Here is a 21202-nt window from a genome sequence, read left to right as displayed (position 1 = left end):
GAGAAGCAGAAAGAGATGAGAAGGAAGGCAGGGCCGAGCTTTAGAATAAGTCATCAAAATGGCAAACAGGTCTTCTTCAGCTTTTCCAGGAACAACCCCACCCTATCCCCACACACATAATTATATTTATGTACATACTGTTACATACACATATGAAGAGACAAAGAATTATAGAACACATCAGCTGTTCATTTTCACAAGCCCAGTTAAGAGCAATCCTGGAATAGGGAAGCCTGTGGTGAGAGTCCAGGGATGGCTACCAGCAGTGAGGGAAAAGGCCCAGTCTCTACCAGGCTCAGAACGCAGGCCCTGATATGCCCAGAAGCTTCCAGCATGCAGAGCCACCCAAAAACGTGAGTCTCAAGTGCTTCCTTCTGGAGCCTCAGACTCCCCATATGCCCCAGCCTCATCTCTACCCAGGTTTCCCTGGTGGCTCAATGGTAAAGAATCCGCCTGCAATGCAGGAGGTAAGGGTTAGATCCCTGGGCTGGGAAGATCCGTTGGAGAAGAGATAGGGTACCCACTCCAGTATACTTGGGCTTCCCTGGTAGCTCAGACAATAAAGAATCTGCCTGAAATGTGGAAGACTTGGGTTCAATTCCTGGGTTGGGAAGATCCCCTGGGGAAGGGAATGGCAACCCACTCCAGTATTCTTGCCTGGAAAATTCCATGGACAGAGGAGCCCAGTGGGCTACAGTCCATGGGGTCACAAAGAGTCGGATACAACTTAGTGACTAAATAGCAGCAAAAACCCATCCCTCTACAAAACTGGATATTTGAGGGGGAAGCAAAACTGAGTTGGAAAACGCACTTAGGGGGACTTGCCTGGTCTTCCAGTGGTTAATACTTTGCCTTCCAATGGACAAGAGCAGGTGCAGTCCCTGGTCAGGGAGCCAAGATCCCACATACCTCGAGGCCAAAAAAACAAATCGTAAAACAGAAGCACTACTATAACAAATTCAATTAAAGACTTAAAAAAAAATGATTCCATCCAAAAAATCTTTTAAAAATAAAATAAAATGCACATAGGCAAAAGGAACCAAAAAGTCATTTATATTCATAAAAGGTAGAGATTGCACAATGGATTATAAAGGCATAGATTTTGGAGTCTGTATGCCAGCTAGCATTCTACCTTTCTGAATACAGATCTCTTCAAGGGCAAAACTGCAGCAAAAGCCCTCACCATGCAGGGTTGCTGCAGGGCGCTAGGCATTCGCTGTAAGGTCTGAGCCGCAAAGCACACAGCACACAGTAGCTGCTCATTTTTCCCTCACCTCTGGCTTCTCTCTTTCCTCCCCAGCCCTGACCGAAGTCCCAGTTGTTTTTTCCAACTTAGAAGCAGAACCAGCTCTCACTGACAATTCACCCAGGGGCTGAAAATTCTATTTCATACACCTGAGACTGAAGACAGACCTCAGTCTGGTCTAACAAACCCATTGGCCCTTTCTCACTCACTCTGCCCACCTAAAGTCACCAAGCCCATAAAAGCCCCCCTTTTTTTCCTCTTCTTTGGTCATCTCACAATGCCTAAAATCTCATCTTGCTCAACAGTAAACCTCAGGAGAAGCTGGCCATGGTGCTGGGAAATTTTAGGAAGGAAACAAAAGTAGACACACAAACATGAGCCTGGCCAATCACGGTTTCCCAACCGGTAAATCATCAAGGTCAATGGTGACTCCCTTTCGGGGGAGGGGACACTGTTCACAGCTGTCACAACTGACCCTCGTGCTGACAGGTTTCCTTCCAGTTCTTCCCACTGGGCTTTGGTAGCTGTTGCACATAGTGGAGGAAACAAAACCTACTTTGCCTTGTAAAATAAAGACAAAGAGGAGCTTTCCAAAAGCCTTTTTTCCCCCCAGAAAAAGCTCTTCTGAAACCAAGGGAAAGCAAACTTACGGATAATGAAACTCCAAATAAAGTCACTGAAACTGATTAAGTCCATGAAAGGCCCCTTTCATTCCAATGTCCAAGAAGGAAAGCCCAAAGCTGTCTTGACCAGTGGAGCTTCCTGGGTTCCAAAACATGGGAGGAGCTGAATCTGATTGGGAACTATGCCAAAGTCTGGTGGGATTTTCAGTCTTTTTAAACACTTTACTTCTCTCTCTCTCTCTTTTTAATTGGAGGATAATTGCTTTACACTGGTGTGTTGGTTTCTGCCATATAACAACATTGATCAACCATAAGTATACATATATCCCCACTCTCTTGAGCCTCTCTCCCACCCCTTCCCATCCTACCCCTCTAGGGGTGGGTCTCCCATGGGTCCTATCTGGTCCCAAAATGCCTCCCCAAACTTCCACTCTCACACATCTTCCCCAACAACCTTGCAGCTATATCAGAGCCATCTCTGTGGTAGACAGAATCACTGCCCCTCCAAAGAAAGATGTCCACATCTTACCTCCAGAATTAGAGACTATGTTACTTCACATGGAAAAGGGGATTTGGCAAGTTCCCTGGTGGCTGAGTAGTAAAGAATCTGCCTGCAATGCAGGAGATGTGGGTCCAATCCTTGGGTTGGGAAGATCCCCTGGAGAAGGAAATGGCAACCCATTCCAGTAATCTTGCCTGGAGAATCCCATGCACAGGGGAGCCTGGTGGGCTACAGTCCATGGGGTCACAAAGAGTCAGACTGAGTGACTAACACACAAAGATAAGGACCTGGGGAGATTATCCTGGATTATCTAGGTGGGCCCAATCCAATCCCAGGAATACTTAAGAATAGAGACCCTCTTCCAGCTGTGGTTAGTAGGAGATGCACTCGAGGAAGGGGCAGAGAGATGCCGTGCTGCTGGTTTTGAGCATGGCGGGAGGGGGCCATGAGCCAAGGAAAGTGGGCAAACCACAGGAAGCTGGAAAAGATGAGAGAACAGATTCCCCTCTAGAACTTTTGTGAACATGTTAGCCTCTCAGTTGTGTCTAACTCTTTGCGACCCCGTGGACGGTAGCCTACCAGGCTCTTCTGTCCATGGGATTTCCCAGGCAAGAATACTGGAGTGGGGTGCCATTCCCTCCTCCAAGGGATCTTCCTGACCCAGGAATCTAACCCAGGTCTCCTGCGTTGTAGGTGGGCTCTTTGTGAGCTACCAGGAAGGAGTAAAGCTTTGCTGGCACCTTGGTTTCAGCCGAGTGAGCATCTGACCTACAGAACTGTAAGACAGTAAGTTTGTGCTGATTTAAGTCAGTAATTTTCATAATCTATCGCAGCAGTGATAGGAGACACACACTCCACTGCTGGTCCCTGGTAAGGGGTCTGCTGCTGCCTCCCCACGTTCCCTCAGGGCTTGATTCTTCCAAAGGCACTGCCGGCTGAGTCCTCCCAGCAGAGAAGCTCACCTGCCTCCACTGTTACTTCTGTGGCGCTCTGGCCCAGGTCCTCACCAAAAGAGCAGCCTGTCCTCTTTTTCCATTTCAAACAGCCCTGCTTCCTTAAAGACACTCCCAAGACTTGTTCCTAGGACCCTTCGAGTTCCAAGCTAATTTGTCAGATGAGGGACTGCGGACACGGGGGAAGGTGAGGATGCTCCAGCACCCAGAGGTGGACTTGAAAAATATCCAGCACCGTGCTTGTGATGCAGGACAACTGTCCACAAGCAAGCACAAACACGGAAGAGGCTGGCCCTTTCTTCTGAGTCTGGGTGCACTCTCTAAGCTGGTTGTTATGCTGGCTCTTTCCTAAGTTGAGGTCGTAGGCACAAAAGCTAATCTTAAGAATAGGGAACCCAGGGAAGCTGAAGACAGAAGTGAGAATTGTCGGAGGAGACGGAAGCCCCTCTTGTGGAACAGTGGTGGTGGCAGGAGCCGGGGCACACGTGGGAGTCTCCTCCAGCAGACTACCTCCCGAGCCTGCCAGGGGCCCTGGAACCTGGTTCTGGGCTGTCAGCAAAGACAAATTTAGAACCAATGATTTCATCTTGCAGAACAGCCCCAGGGCCTCAGAGTACTCTGGGAAACATCACTTTGGGAAGTTGGAAAGTGGATGTCACTGCTGGTGCTATCAGGTAGGTGGAGCGCCCAGGGGTCCCTCCCTTGGCTCACCCAGGAGGAGCAGGTGCAGGTGATGGCCAGGGCATGGGAAGAGATGGGACATTGGGTGAGGCCTGGACTGCTGCCACCCTGCTCTCCCCCAGCCCGGAGAGCCCAGGTACTGTGAGCTGGCGCTTTAAGGTGAGTACATATATATACCAACGTTCTTTGCTGTGATGAGCAGTGAGTAGTAACAAATATCCTAACCGTGAGCTGGTGGCTCACGTCCCTGTGAAGCCCCGCTCCTGCTTATACCAAGACATGTTGTGATAGAGTGTTTATAAATGGAGCAGCAGCAGAAGGTGGGGGAGGCCTGGAGCTCATTCCCTCTGCTGTTTACTGCAAATAAGACCAAAGCCCTGCAAAGGGCCAGGTTGGTGATGACTGTCCCTTGCTCCTTGCAGTGAATCAGCAGCAGAGAAGGCGGAGAATTCATCATCAAGTGCAAACCCAAATTTCTGCCGCTGGCCCAGGCCACCTCTCCGTGGCCTCACAGTTGGTTTTTTGGCTTATCTTAACTAGGGACTTTTGCTGGTCAGTTCTGAGGTTTTTCAGTGTGTGTCATGGACAGATTCTCCCTCCAGAGCAAAGAAGCCACAGCGGCAACTCCAACGCTGCTGCCAAAGCCCCAGGAGGGCAGTGGAGGGGGCAGGTTCTTTGAGATGAGGACCCATGGCTCCTGCTTCTGCAGTCAATAGATGGGGCTCCACAGCCCTTCCTGATGAAGGGAGGAATGAAAATTCTAACAGAGTGGACTTAATACATCTCTCATAGAAAGAAATCCATCTCTAACTACCAAATAAACATTGGTACTCCTAGAAGGTAGGACTCCACAGAAAAGAGTGGTCCCCATCACACAGCTAAAGGTGATGGATAGTGATGGAGAATAAAAGCTGTCATATAAGAAAGGCCAGGTTTATATCCCAACCCGCCAGGGGTGAGTTGCATGTCAGTTTCAGTCATATTAGGGAAGATCAACTCCCAGAGAAGAAGGGCTGGGGGTCTGATAAATTCCATACTGGGAAGTGCCAATGGGAGGTAATGAGGGGCTGTCAGAGAAATAAATCAAAACATATTGAGAATTCGGGGTGACCACCAAAATAAAATCTCTTCTGCCAAAGACAGCAGAGACATCATTGTGGCTCAAGGAAGGAAAGTTCTACAAGCAAGTCAGAAAGAAACTGACAGCAGCATCTCTTCATGTAAAGATGTCAGGAAAAACTGCAGGGAGAAACTGTGATACAGAGCAAGAAGCTAGCATTAGGGCTACACACCAGGACCCAGAGGGTAGAGGCAGGGTCAGCTGCAGGAGCAAAGAATCTTTGGGGGGGGTCTGACACAGAGCACTCAGCCAACATCCCATGACACACATGATGCGTGCACACACACATCTGTGCACACATACATACACGTATTCACATGCCCCTGCAGCACCGGGAGAAGAAACAAAATTACTTCAGACTGTGAACCATTTATCCTGGAGAGGCAATATGAGATTTTTTTTTTTTTTTGGCTGTTCTTTTAATTAAAAGTTAGCTCATAAATCAAAGACCTTGTTTCCAGGCTGCAGGAGGTGGTAGGAAGAATCCCAAGCTTTTCAGAACTGAGTATTGCCCTGTGTCCCTGCTTCCTTCACCCATGGTATGCACCCCGTTACAGCACCTCAAGGCAGTAGCAATCTAAGGAGGAACCAAGGGTGGCTTCCTGAAGTTCTCCCAAAGAGATCTTGAGCGTGTACATGCGCATGCGCACGCACACACACACACACACACACACACACACGTAAATCCCACAAGGACTGGTTAGTGCATCTATTTGGAGCCTCTGAGGTTTCCCCTGGGGACTTTCTACCCTCTGCTCTAATACTCTGCCTGGGTTCACATAGGTGTTTACCTCAATGGAGTTTGAAGACTCTCCTTAGAAGTTTACTAAGCACATAAAATCATTTGGTCTTCACCATTGTCTTAATTTTTATTCATTTCTCCTACTGAATCAAGAAATGTTCTCCAGATGTGAAAACCTTTTATTCTCAGCTTATTCATATGAGAGATGGGGGGTGCATATATTAGCATGCTAGTTGCTCAAAAGGTGAAATATGTATAGTTAAACAATTTGTCCAAAATCAGGAGTGCAGCCAGCAACAAAGTTGAGATTTCCCAGCTGTCAGTTCCACCTCTTCAGACAATCTGCCGGTCTCGGTTTCAACAGTTTAGAAGCATGGGAAACCCCTGACACAGACCTGGACAGACACTTGGGCACAAAGGCTGCGAGGATGCCTAGAAGCGAACATGGGAAGTAGCAGGGTAGCACCCAATGGTGCCTTTTCCCCCTTCTTGCCTTCTTCTGGCTTAAGAGAATAGTTGCCATGCCCACTAAGGAAGTTTATTATTTTTTCATTTTCAAGCTACTCCCCATCAAAGCATCTGAAAGCATTTGTGTACTCTCTCTCACATGTTTGCACATTTTGGGGGGAGAAAAGGGGACAAAGAAAGACGACCTCTTACAAGAAAAGGAATGGAGAGAGTTTTGTTTTAGCATCCTTTCTTGAATCTACCCATGATGCCCTGAGCCTCTCTCTCCCTGTGTCCCCTCACCCGACCCAGCTATATCCCTCTGATCTTGCTGTCAAAGAAAGAGTCCAGACAAAAATAAAGGTCATACAAAGCGCAAAGTTCCCCTTTCTCCTGTCCCCAGACCCCACTCCCTCAAAAACAATCAAATTTAAAGCAGAGAGATTAAATTATCACTAAGTTAATTATGGGAATCACACTTAGGCTGGCTGTCGGGAAGCGAGGTCAGCAGGCAAGAGGCATTAAAATTAAAGGCAGATGCATGAAGCACTTAAAAAAGCAACTGGGAGAGTCATTACCCCCCCACCCATGAGGAAGCAAGAAACCACTCTGATGTTTGAGGCGCTGTCCATCTGGGCAATAGTCAGAGCCTTTGACAGCTAAATAGCTGCACTCTGTCATCATCTCAAAGCCAAAGTGGGCGAGTCAGAGGTAAACTGATTAGATGGTGTGTTGCTAATTTCCCAGAGAGAATGCGAGGGAGTGGGCTCAGTCCAAGAGGGCAGAGTACAGGAGAACCTGCCCCAGGCTTGAGTGCAAAGAGAAGGGTCTAGAATCTAAAATATGGCACAAACAAACTAATCTTCAGTGCAGAAACAGAATCACAGATGTAGAGAACAGGCGTGTGGTTGCCAAGGGGGCGGAGGCGGGGGAGAGGTACGGCCTGGGAGTTTGGGGTTAGTAGATGGAAACTATTACATTAGAATGGATGAACAATGAGGCCCTACTGTACAGCATGGGGAATTATATCCAGTCTCCTGGGACCGATCATAATGAAACAGAATATCAGAAAAAGAATGCATATATATGCATAGCTGAGCCACTGTGCTGTACAGCAGAAATTATTTCAACATTGTAAATCTACTATACTTCAATTTTTTTTTTTTTAAGAGACGGGTCTGGCTCCTAAGTGTGCATGCATGGGTACACATCAGCATGCATAAGTGCACACAGGTATGCATGGAATTAGGTACATGTGCACGTTTATGGCATGAATGTGTGTGTGTGTGTGTGTGGCAGAGGGTCCACAGTATTTCGTATCCACCTGAAAATCAAAGGTGAAGAGCTTAGAAAGGATCAAAGGGCTCCTTCTAGCACATCTGCAACAGGGCAACTCCCTATAAGCTTTCTTTGATTTCCAAGACTCACCCAGTGGCTGCCACCAGCTCAGCCGTGAAAATACATATCATTTAATTATTCCAAGTGCCATCCAGTTATGGATGTTCAAGGACTCCTCAGGCATCGTCAATATGATGTAAGTTTAAGACATGTCAGCCAAAAAATTTTCTATCCACAGAATGAGTTCGAAGGCTGAAAAAAATCAGTGTTTTTCAAACCAGTCTGCAGGATTGCTTCCTCCATGCAGGATTCCAGCTCTGCCATTTCCAAAGAGGAAGAGATGGTGGGGAAGCCTGACAGGGAACCTGGCCCTGAGTCAGTAGCCAGCTTTGGAACTAGAATTCCCAAATTAGGTTCCTCGCCTGGAGGATGAATTTCAAGGGCCAGTGGTCCTGACTGTCCAGAGTGAATTTTTTTAGAATTCATAGTCAAAAAACAAGAGGACAGAGGGGAAATGGGGGAATTTGTCAGTGGGTGGAGTAAATTACATGAGGAAAATTAATTTGGAAGATTCCATTTAATTGTAGTTACGAGAAATGATTTAATAAATTTGGATAATTTAATTATTCCAAGAGACATCCATTGAGCACAGTCTAATCTTTGTATTTAAGTAGAAAAGTGCCCTCACTCTTAAGGAAAACTGGATGCAGGGAAATACAAACAACTACAGCCCTCACTAATGCAAGGGACTGAGTGATTCTCATTTCAGTTTCAGAAGAAGCAAGTCACCAGAAAACAAGCTGATAGAGCATTTTGTTTTTAAAAATCTCCAACACTCTTTCTGAGCTTGATGTTATAAAACCAGCCACATCCTGTATTTTTCATACATCTTCTCCAATATTAAGTAAGAAGATACCTTGTGCTCTTTAATTCAAGAAACACCCAGCATATTACAGACAGGTCAAGTAGAGATGTCCTGACTCAAGGTAATGTTCACAATAATAATCCTTATAGTAAACTGTACTATTGACAGAATATCCTCTGTCCCTCCCTCCAGGAACATATATGCACCTGGCCTCTTCCCGTGGTGAGAGTAGAGTCTCCACACCATTCCCTTTGGTGTAGCCTATAAAATGTGAGGGGCAATGATATGTGCCACATCCAAGCCACAGCATTAACATCCGAGAGGGATCTGGGCATGTCTTTAGCCTCTGTCCGAAAGAAGTGACCCAGAGCATAGCTGCAGCCAAACCAGGGTGCACATGAGCATGAGCTGGAGACAAGTTTATGCTGTTGTGGCAGTCACTTAAAACGGGGGTTATTTGTTACTGAGCCATAGCTTAGCCTAAACTAGCTGATACACACACACACACACACACACACAGCTACTATAAGACCCCAAGCCCCAAGAGTCAATCTCAAAATATGTTTTTTATTTAGCATTTCAGGAAAGTGCTGTGCTGGACACCCACATCTAACTAGGAAAGGTTTAGACATGCTGGGGGAGACGTTTAGAAGTCTGATCCAGAAGTGAAAAAACAAACAAACCAAAAAAACTATTTTTTAATGCAAAGAAAATGAACAAATTCCTCTTGGGAAAAATTCTAAGATTTCGAAACTATTGCCTATGATTTCTGGGTAATAAAACTGGGAGTGAATAAAAACTCAACTTAGTAAAATAAATATGTTCAGAGGCTATTAATTTTAGGAAAGTGTTCTTCAGTTTAGAAAAGGATTCATTGGTTCCTTTGATGAACTCCTATCTCTTAAGCCCATGATCTTTCCACAAGTGAAGAGGCCCAGAGCCTCACTGAGGCAATGGAGCAGTCAGTCAAGTTGTCCTTGACCCTGCCCAGCTCTGGAGGAGACCAGTTCCCCAGCCGCCACAGGGGCACTTAAGGCCAACAGCGTGGTTCAGCTCCACGAGGCCTCAGATGATCCTGCCTGATAAACTTCATGGGATTTAAGAAAGATGGATTCTGTGAGTGATATTTAAAACGTAATTTCCTCTCCCAAGCCTAGTATATCTGGGGGAAGGCCCAGAAGAGCTTTAATCATAAAGATTAAATAAGACATTCTTATTTTATGCTCATCTAAAGCATTTAAAATATGGCTTTAGGTACACACAACTTTTCAAAAAGCCGGTGCCCCTATCATGAGAAATCGCTGTAAAGGGATTCTGTTTCTGGTAGAAAAGCATGGATAAATGCTGTGCTCTTAGGATGAAATAGAGAGAATTGAATGATCACAGCAGGGAAGGCTGGCAAGTTAGCCGAAGGACCAAGGTAGAGAAGTCATCCACTTACAGATCTTTAAGAATGAACCAAAGGTATCTAACCATCTTCACTGTTATCAGAAACCACAAAGCGTGTGAGATACCCATGTGATATTAGGTATAATCCTGCCTGAAGCAACACTTGGCATCTGGGATTCCTGCTGGGAAGACCTGAGAAGCATCAGGATTTGATGTGACTTGTGGATGCAGTGATGAGAGTAGGTCATAAGCCGGTCTCAGCATCGTTCTGGCCCCTCAAGTCCAACCAGCCACTGAGGTCACACCCAAGTTCAGCTCCCCCGTCCCCAGCACACTCTCAATCTGGTGGGAGATATGAGTAGTTAAGCAGAAAGACAATCCAACTCCCTGGCAAGAATCTCTTCCTGTATGCCTTCCCTTCCACCCTTCTTGGTCCCAAAACCTCTGGAGCCTTCAGGGTGGGGTATGGTGAGGGAGGAACCTTCTGGAAGGGGGCTCAAAGCAGAAAAATTGGGTTGAGGGGAGGCACTGGGGATGCCAGAGAGTGGCCCCAAGGAAGAGAGAGCCAGTGGAGGGGGAGGAGCCCTGAGCCAACACCCACTGCTGATGGACCCACTCTTTGGCCCGCTTTTCCTAAAGACACTCACAGGGGCACCAACAGGGCAACGCAGGTCAAGTGAATCAACCATCCAATCACAGTGTCCCTCAAGCCACTAAATCTATGAAGAAATCGTGGAGCCAGAGCTGCCTCGGGACTTGCTACCCCACTGTCGTCCTGGGTAATCAGTCAAGATAACATCTGCGAATGGATTTCCCCTATGTAAAGTGTACAAGCCGCACAATAACAAGAAGCAGAGGCCAAGAGCTGAGAGAGTAAACGTGGGGCGAGCAGGTCCAGGACAGAGAAAGGCCATGAGGCTTGGGTGGAGGGGACCAGCATTTAGGAGGAAAAAGAAGGCCGGATGGACTGGTGGAGGTAGAGGCTAAAAGGACCAGGGGGTCTAAGGAGACGGTATAATTAGGTCCCCAGTTGCAGGGGGCTTGCCAAGAAGTTATGGGATACGACCCAGTCACGGGGACCTTGGTTGACCAATAACAGGGAAAGGAATCAGGAACCACTGAACACAGTCCCGGGGGCTGTTGGGAGAGAGAATTCTGTGACAACCCCCAAGACAAACACCCCAAGTGAGTCCCGGGTGGCGGGTCAGTGGTGAGTGGAAAAGCGCAGCTTGTTTCCCAGAAAGCCTCCGGCCCCTCCCCAGGACCACCACCCGCTCTACTGTGCAATGCACTCCAGCATAATTCCCCCTCAAAGGAGGCTGTTCTTGGAGGGAGGTTTGTGATGCGAGAGCTGCTGCAGGGGTGGGAAGCCCACCATTTCTTAGGTGGGAGCTCCTTCCTTGGTATTTCAATTTAGCTGGGATCCTGGAGACTCATAACGTGAGGGCCCAGGCAGTGTTCAGGGCTGAAGGGCTGAGCTGGAGGACCTGTGTCCTTGGAGAGGCTGGACCTCTGACATGCAGGTGGGTGACAGGCAGTGGGGGCCACAGAAGCTTGGACAAGATCTATAGTTTTTCAAGTAGGAGAGTGAGAGAACTGTAGCTGTTTTAGATAGATGAGTCTGGCACAATCTACAGGAAATTAAAGTGGGGGGGGTGCCTTGAGATGGGGAATTCAGTTACAACCGTCCACACTTGACCACTGGGGCCCTGAGCCAGGGCAGAGACAGAGGGAAGGAAAGGAAAGTAGGAAGGTTCTGGCCAACAGGTATGCTGGCCAGAGGCAGGAGGTAAGATTTACCCACAGGCCGAGAACGTAGCCACAGGTAGAGTCCATGACTTGCCTGTGTCAGCGAGGGCAGACCTTAGATCAAATTGTATGCCCTCTAGTGAGTTACTCAAGCCCTCTCCTCCTGTGTAGAAGGGAGGTTGTAGTCTTTACCTGAAAGGAAAGGCTGAGGATGCCATGAGATGATCAATGTACACAACACAAGGGAAGCACCTAGAACAGTGCCTGCTGCCTACGAGGTGTTCAAAGCACGGTGGTCCCCTTCCCATCCTCTTTCCTGCCAGGCGCAATCCACAGGAAAATGACCCCTTCCTAAAAGCGAGGTCAAAGATGAGCACACGTCCTTTTACTCCACCATCATGGTTCAGTTGGTAAAGAATCCACCAACTATACGGGAGACCTGGGTTTGATCCCTGAGTGGAGAAGATCCCCTGGAGGAGGGCGTGGCAACCCCCTCCAGTATCCTTGCCCGGAGAATCCCCAGGGACAGAGGAGCCTGGGGGGCTACAGTCCATTGGGTCTCAAAGAGTCAGACACGACTGAGCAACTTTCTCTTTGCTTCCTTCACTTTAAAAGCTAGGTGATCCCCCAAAGAGGCCAGAGTCAGGGGGCAAGGATTCTCCGTGGAATCAGAGCTCTCATCAGTTACTGACATGAAAGGTAAGTCTCACTTATCCACCATCACAAATTAATACCCTTTCCATAAGATAAGCTGGGTCCCCAGGGACGCCTCCCCAAGCTCCCAGACCACCCACCCACTCAAGACGATGTGCTGCCCTCTGGCCCTTCGAGTGTAGCAGGCCAGTTCGCCCCTTGTTGTCCATCCTTTGGGTTCTCTCCTATGTCAATCAAAGTCTGTGGGAGCCCAAAGTCAGGATTCAGTGCTGGTGCCATGATGGTTCCTGAGTAAGGCTGTGCTTCTTCCTATACCACTAAAAGTCAACTTGAACTTTAAAAGTACTGGTTCAGGGGTCCTTGATGGTTTAGAAACAGTCATCATGTGGCAGGCAGCCTCTAAGTGACCTTAAGGACCTAAGGTGACCTTAAGGACCCCTGCCTCCTTATCCATACCATTGTGGAAGCCCCTCCCCTGAGTGTAGACTGGACCATGTGACTGGCTTCTAATAACAGGATGCCACAAAAGTCATCTCTGAAGTTAGGTTTCAGAAAATCTGGCTCTCATCGTGCTCGCCGCCTCTTGTTGGCTCCCTCTCTCAGCTGCCCTGTTGTGTGAGTGGCCATCATGGGGACCACGTGGCCAGGGGCCGAGGTTTCCAGTGAGGACCTGAGGCCTTGCACTGCCAAGTGCATGATCTTAGAAGAGGATCCTCCCCAACTCCGGCCTTGAGCTGGAGACGATGGATGCTCCAGACAACACTTTGATTATAGTCCTCTGAGCCAGAGGACTTAGCTAAGCCAGACCTGGATTCCTGCCCCATAAACTCTGTGAGATAAATTTGTTAAAGCCTCTGTGTTGGGGTCATTTGTCACACAGCAGTCCATAATCAATACATCTGTGTCCCCTGGGGGTGGGATAGAAGGCATGGAGTGAATGTGGGAGATGTGAGGAGTTGTTTAGAAGTCACCAGGAATGCCTCTATGAGAAACCAAAGCTGCTGGAAGAAGCACCATGACAGCACCAGGAAGCATGGAATTCATGGGAAGTCACTCGAGAACAAGTAGGAACTATAAGCAGACCATACCCCCCAATCAGAGCTTCCACGGGTGGACTCTAAGTCAATTTGGCTACACTGCCTTCCCCATCCCTGGTCCTATCCTGGCTTGGAGCCTCCACCAGGATCACCATCCAGATTCTATCCTCTTCCCGTCCAAAACTGATCAGCTATGAGCCCAGTAGTGAGGGGACCATTGACGGCTAGGTGCCCCACCTCCTCCTCTTGCCTCCTGCCTCCTCCCTTTCCCTCTGGAACATCATGCCTTTCATCCTTTCCCATCTTTGTTGTCTTGGTTACATGGCCAGACTCCTGATATGCTGCTAGTTTTCATTTTAATGATATGTTCTTGTAAAGCACAATATTTTACTTCAATTGCATGTGTCACTGGATAAATTCCTCCAGCGTGCCTGGCATTTGAGCATCAGCTGACTGAGCACGCTCTATGATTTGGGGTGTTTCTGCAGCACTTTCTTTAATTTTAATGTCTGTGCTTTAATTTATAATCAGGATCATTCTACACAAATGTAGATATATATATATATACACACACACATATGATTCAAAAAAATGGCACACATGTATCAATAAATCTTGAATTGGCAAAGCTCATTTAAAATCATCTCCTTAAGTCATGTGCACTAGCAATGATCATTTGGAAAATAGAACGACAAATGCTTCCAGGGTAGTATTTTCTGGGAAGCTCAAAGTGTGTTTAAAGAGGACACCAGGAGGAGAATAAGTCTAAGCCCCAGCTCTTGGGGTCCAACTGCCTTGAGAGGGGCTGCAGCAGACGCACCGTTGAGAGGACACCACTCTAACCCCACTTGGGTCAGCACTGGTGACCGCTTGGGATCCCCGCCCAGAGACCTGCAGGACAGAGGGTGAGCCTCAGGGCTGAGTAGTGAAAAGTAGGGAAGGATAAGAAAATAGCACGAGTGGGAACACATTTACACAAAAAGGATGGTTGAGTGAGGGCTTGATGTTGTTCAGGAAGGTTCAGATGCTAAGAATTCACCTGCAATGCAGGAGACCTGGGTCAGGAAGATCCCCTGGAGAAGGAAATGACAACCCACCCTAGTATTCTTGCCTGGAGAATTCCATGGACAGAGGAGTCTGGCGGGCTATAGTCCATGGGGTCACAAAGAGTCGGACAGAACTGAGCGACCAACACACACACACAAGAGGCTACTGCCAGCTGAGCTGGTTGCCACATCTCCCAGGTACAACGTGAACAAAAAGGCCTACAGCCCAGTTGAGGAGACTGAAACGAAGCGGGAAGAGGGCCACAAGGAGTGGACAGAAGGGCACGAGGCAGGGCTGGTTTGAAGGCCAGTGCCAGGACCCCCAGGCTTGAATGACCAGCCATCTCTCTGTCCCTCCTTAGACATGAAGTCAGAGAAAGGAGGGTCCCTGGAACATCTGTTGCACTCTTCTGTTTGCAGCATCTCAGCCTCAGCATCCCCCTCACTCAACCCATAGGTTAAGATCTACGTGGGCCTAATACTTGCAAAACCAGGGGTGGGAAATGCAAAAACAGCAGACAACAATGACAACAAAAAGCCAACAACTCTGATGCACTCTTCTCATTATGGAAATTGTCTGGCATTGATACTTCAACATTTCTTTTTCCCTTCTGCTTGAGTGACTACCCACAAGCAAAGCCTCTCTGGTTTGAAAAACTAACAGAGGATGAGATGGTTGGATGGCATCACTGACTCAATGGATGTGAGTTTAAGCAAACTCTGGGAGATGGTGAAGGACAGGGAAGCCAGCATGCTGCAGTCCATGGGGCCGCAAAGAGTTGGACACAACTGAGAGACCAAACAACAACAACATAACAGAGGGAATGCCCAAACCTTATATCCGGCACACTCAGGTTCTGCTCTGATCACAGGGCAAGCTGGAGTTTCAACTGTCTCCACTGAATTTTGTGATGCCTCCAGTCATCTAGAGAGCTTTCCATGACATGAGTTTCTTTTTCGTTAACTTATTGTTGTTATTATTATTGTTTTTATTTTGTTATTATCGTTGTTATTAGTTATTATCAATTGATTTATGGATAAATTTCCAGGTGAATATTAAAGAGTTCTCAGATACACTGAGGAAGTTGCAAGGCAGGGGCTGCACACCTCTGATCTGGTGTTGCCCTGTGACTCGAGCACTGCAGAAACACCCACACACGCAGCATCTGTTTCTGAGAGCTTATGTTCAGAATGACACAGCCTCAGGCGAGTCTCCCTCCACCTCTGCTAGTTGCCCTTCTGGATCTGTGTTCAGGGCCTAAGGAACACAGACAAATCAATTCCAAACAGGCTCAGACAGAAAAAGGCAGATACGTATGATATCATTTATGTGTGAAATCTAAAAAATCTGATACAAATGAATTTATATACGAAACAGACTCATAGAAAACAAATATATGGTTACCAAAGGGGAAAGAGAGGGAGGGATAAATTAGTTTGGGATTAACATATATACATTATTATATATGAAATAGATATAAAATAGGTTACCAACAAGGACTTACTATATAGCACAGGGAACTCTACTCAATATTTTGTAATAACTGGCAAGGGAAAAGAATTTGAAAAAGAAAAGCTAGATATGTATAACAGAACCACTTTACTGTACACCTGAAACTAACACAATATTATAAATCCACTATATGTCAATAAAATAAAAAGTAAAAAAAAAAAAAACAAAATTCAAACAGGCTCACAAAAAAAATGTAGGAAGACTGAATTAAGCTGCATGACAATTCCCAAGAAGAATGACTTTATGTTCTCTACTCCTGTGACTCTCCATGCTGACACACACCCACACAAGAGAGGCTGTGCACACACACACACACACACACACACACACACACACACATCCGACTACAAGCCAACAGCAAGGCCAGCCAGGGTTCTGCTTACCCCACATTCTCCCAGTGCGCCACCCCTTGGTGTGTGCAGTTCAACCTAACAAAACACCCAGGAAAGATGCAATCACAAAATGAAAGGAGCAATCACACCTCAAGTGAAAGTTTATGATGTTCTGGTTCACGATGAACATTAGTCTCTCCCACTAATGTCAGGCAGTAATTCACTGCTGAACAGCAGCCATAAAATATGATCACTTAGTGGTAAAAATGCAAGAGACAGAGAAATCGGAGCTGGAATATTTAAGCAAAGAGATCTTGTCCTCCAAGGCAACACTGACCTCATTTCCCCAACTTGGGTCAAAGGTTTTCAGATTTATATGGACACCTTAAAGCAAATCAGAATGGTGCTGGCCTTAAGAGTTTAACCTGTAGTTGAAACTGTAACAGCCCATAACTTATTCCTAAATTTCTAGGCACCTCCTGATGACTGGAGCATTTATGTGCCAATGCCAGCCATAACACACACACACACACAGATCAGAAAAAATAAAAGACATCCAAATTGGTACTTTCCTCACCTCCTTTCCCCCTGCCTCATGTGATGTGTGCACTAAAGGAGTAAAATTACGGTCATCAGAGACAAGGTTGCCAATGATGGGGACCCATACCTTTCAAACAAAATGGAAAGTCAGTAATTTTCAGGGCAGCCCATGGATAGCTGCCACAGACTAGCTCCTGAACTCCTGAAACTCACAGCAAACTCCCTTACTCTTAGCAAACCCCCTAACCCTCTCCCGCCCAGCCTTCCCACCTTGAGTCCCTTGTCATATTGCAAAGAACACTGCAAGGCCCTTGATTCATGCAGGAGATTATTACAGGGCTCAGAGAAGCCGGCTCTGTAATTATGGCGGCTGTATGATTTCTATTATCCTGAGCCCCCAGTTTCAGTAGCTCACAAAACTTCCCACTGAATCCTCCTGCAGCCCCACATCTTTCCACGGCTGGGCCTCTGCCCAAAGAGTGAATGGGGTCCTGATAACCTCTGGGAAAAGCAGGACAGAGTTATGACAGGGGAAGGGGAGTGGTGCTCAGTGAGCCAGAGTGGTGGGGAATTCTATTGTTTAGAAAAAAATAAATAAATGGGCCAGTTTCGCTTTTTATTATTTCAAACAACAGACGCGGCGGCCCAGCTTTCCTTTCCCTATTCAGACTGTCCCCCAGGGCCGGCTGAGTCTGCAGGAGTGTAGCTGGGCTTCAGCAAAACTATTAAAAAGGCCACCACTCCGAGCTCGTGGAGCAGAAAGTTTGGCTGCCCCCATGGCCTGGCTTTCCCCCAGGAGGGCCACTGGCTCATTCCCCTACACATGACTCTCTGGCCCTACTTCTCAAATGTTTACGCTTCACCAGTGCCACTACAGTCCTGGAAATTAAATGTAATGTCCCAGGTGACTGAAATAGAACCTCGCCCCCACCCCCTGCTCCAAAGTAAAAGATGAGAAATGCCAGTCCATGGTTTATAAAGCCCTAAAGCCCCGGTCAGGTGTGGCCTGTCATGGCCAGCCTGGCTGACCTCGGAGCACACTTCAAGGCAAGGCTCTGCTCACAGCCTGCCCCACAATGGATGTATGTGTGCACTTGGCCTGCCCAGGGTCCTGGAGGTGTCCTCAGCCCCCACTCACAGAGATGGGCCTCTCTCTGACCCCCATCAGGGGACCGGCTTCCACAGGTGAGAGAGTCAGCCCCCATCAGCCTCTGACCACCCTCTGACCAAGAGCACACATTTATTTGCAAGTCAACCAACTTAGGTTTACGATGCAGCCATGGCCAGGAAACATCTCCCCCCGCCCCCCAAGAGAAAATAACTTTCTGTTCTGTTGTTTGCAGTGAATTCTCAATGTTTATATCACAGACACCATATACCCACCAGCTCAGACAATAGCAAAAAAAAAAAAAAAATTCTATAGGGTCTACTTGGTCTGGCCAGCAAGTGAAAAGATCCTCTGGCCCCTGGTAGGAAGTTGAGGGGGTTGGAACCTTCCAGAACATTGAAAAAAGTCACCTCTCCCTTCCACTGAGATGGGCTTAGTAGAGACAAGACTTAAAGCACTCCCAGTTCCTTCACTTACTTATTTACCCTTTGCTGCTGCTAAGTCGCTTCAGTCGTGTCCGTCTCTGTGCAACCCCTCAACAGTGCTTATTTAACCATCAGAGCAAGCAAAGCAGGTCAACAGACATTTCACTGTGTGACTTGTATATGGGAATGACTTTGGTATTTAGAATCCACTTTGCCAGCAAATCGAACTCGTTGAATCCTCATGAAGAATGAAATCACCTGAGCAACCAACAGAGACATCTTTTCCCGAAGTCCCTGCTCTAAAGCTCGTGGACTTCCCCCTCCTTGGCTTATACGGAGGCTTATCAGACATAATTTCAGCAAGTTTGGTTATCTGATTTCCCAGCTCACTGAAAGCTAAAGCTGCAGCTCAGGGAGGAGGCAGGGTGCTGATGTGGACCAGGCAGTATCTGGAAGGGATAAGTGACAAGGTGCCCTAGAGGAAGAGCTGGGAAGGCCGCAACGATCAGACACAACACGCCTGCACTTCCCAGCATCCTCCCTGGGCGTCCATGAGCCCTGTCCACTGTGTGAGTAGTAATCACAACGAGAAGGCCAAGGCAGCAAGGAAATATTCAGTTGCGTTTAACATAGTCTTCGCAGAAAGGCAGGTGACTAGGAAATATCATTCTTCAAGCTGTAAGGACAAAGGTTAAATGAATCTGTTCATTGACATAGAAGGCAGGACACTACAATGAGGAGGGTGATCCCAACGCGTGGTGGGCTGCCTGCATCACTCTCACTGCGTGCCATGGCATTTCACCAACATACGCTTTCTCTTCCAGCCGCTAGCCATGTAACTGCTCCACACACATCCCCAACCCACACACACTCTGCTCCCTGCCTCTCCCCCTCCACACTCCCACCCTCCAGCCCCACCACCTGTTCCACAAAGATGCACAATCTGAAGAGAGAAAAACAATGGCTGGAATGGGCTGTCACACCATAGAACAGGGTAACAGGTACAATCTCGAGATTTGCAGACAGCATTTCCCCTTGACCATCAAGCTCATACCGACAAACACAGCAAAGAGAAAAGCAGGCATCAAAACTCGGTCTCAGATAAGGCACCGCTGCTTCATCCATCTGAACCACACGATGTCCAGAAAATTCCAGGGGAAGCCTAATTAAAACAAGCAGGATCTCCGCATGGCATCATCAGTATTTCCCAGGAGAAAGCGTGAAGTATGATTATCGGCCAATAGAAAACAGGACCTACTGCCTTGAGTTTTAGAAAGGCTTTGGTCCAAGCAAGAAGGGCACTCTGGGGGACCAGTGCCAACCCACTAAGATGAGAGCCCAAGCCAAGCAGGTGACAGAGTACTTCTGCATAGATGGGGACATGAAACACAGCGGATAAGCCATGGTCACCCAGCACCGCTGAAGCCAGCAAGCTTCTGGAGAACGAGGAGGAAAGCTCATGTCCCCGGATCACATGGTTCAACTCCACCTGAAGGCATTTCTGTGCTCCCACAGCATCCATGGTTTCCTCGTCCCACGATCTGGCTCTTAGCCCCAATAGCAATTCCAGTGGGTACTATATACTTTCCTCCATCTGTTCCCTAAATGGATTCCAGATGGATGCACAAACCAGAAAGGCTGAAGAGGGAGGAACAGGCACATCCCTTGCCCCTGTCCATCCTTCCCAACCATCCATGCCTAATAAGGGTCTTGCCTTAGGGCATAAGCCCACGTTGGACAGAGCACACCATTTAGACTAGGAGCCTGGAGACGCACACCTCTCAGGAGCACACCAGCCCACAGAAGAGGTGGAGCCACACACTCACCCAGTGTGAGTCCCACAACAATCCTCATGTGAAGGCAGAGAAGGGACAAGAATACCACTGTCGACCTCAAAACAGCAAGACACCTTCTTGGTGCAAACCTGTATCACTCACCAACCAGGCCCGGGGTAGTAAGAGAACACAAGCCAACATCCATCCTGCTGGGGACAGGCTGTCCATACAATCACCAAAATGACTACCCCTTGTCCTACCTTCTTCAGCTTGCCACTTTTGGTGCCCACGAAGGCCAGAGAGTGATTCTTGTAGACGTAAGCGATGACAGAAGTCATGCGGTCCCTGTCCTCTGTGAAGACGGGGATGCCACGCACCATCTCTGACACGCCCAGGGGGGCATTCATATCCAGGCCACAGAAGTTGTCATCAATGGTTAAGAGCTGAAAAGGAACAGGGAGAAGAATTAGAAGCAAGCAGCTGGGCAACTCTCGGAGGTACTGAGTCAGGAAACTCTGGAGCTAGGAGAGTCCTTAGAAATGAATCACCTGGTATAAATCTCTGCTTTATCACATGAAAAACTCAGCTCCAAAGAAACTAGGTTGCCTGTCAACAGTCATCTAGGTAGATTGCAGAAAGTCACATGGCAGAAAGTCACAGATCCCTGGAGTCTTCTTTCTACCATACTCTGCAGCCTCTCTGCCCCACCTCCAACCGCTCCAGGTACCATCTTGACAGCCCATCATCACCATGACTTGGGAAGGTACTGGCCACCACTCACGCGCATGGGACCCAGACATCCCTGATAAGGAGTGAGTGGGGCAAGGTCTCCATATCTACACACTTACTGTTGAGCAGACACACAGATCAGGACACAAAGGTGTGGAACAGAAAAATAGGAATGTTAATACGTGTACGCCAACACCATGGCAGAGACGTGTATGGACAACTGGTTGGGGAAAGGAGCAATGGGAGGAGTGGAAAGTTTGTGGCTGAATTCAGTCGGGCCACAGGTGCCTCCCTATGTCCCATCTCAGCCTCCTTTTTCTTTCACAGCATAGTGAAGAAGGGCAGCCCTGACACTGTCAGGCTCTCACCAGCATTTCCCAAAATGCCT

General features: G+C 47.7%; 1 protein-coding gene across 1 annotated transcript in view; it reads right to left on the bottom strand.

The window, feature by feature from the left end:
• PLXNA4 (plexin A4) overlaps window positions 1-21202 on the bottom strand; it is a 476871-nt gene that overhangs the window by 361976 nt on the left and 93693 nt on the right. The window contains exon 3 of the mRNA XM_010831752.1: window positions 20346-20528. Coding sequence (XP_010830054.1) covers window positions 20346-20528 — 183 coding nt within the window. The remainder of the gene's footprint in view (window positions 1-20345; window positions 20529-21202) is intronic.

This window comes from Bison bison, unplaced genomic scaffold (genome assembly GCF_000754665.1).
Source record: "Bison bison bison isolate TAMUID 2011002044 unplaced genomic scaffold, Bison_UMD1.0 scf7180017864530, whole genome shotgun sequence".
NCBI lineage: Eukaryota > Metazoa > Chordata > Mammalia > Artiodactyla > Bovidae > Bison > Bison bison.
The sequence above is the reverse complement of the archived record's forward strand: the minus strand, read 5'-3'. Positions and strand labels throughout refer to the sequence as shown.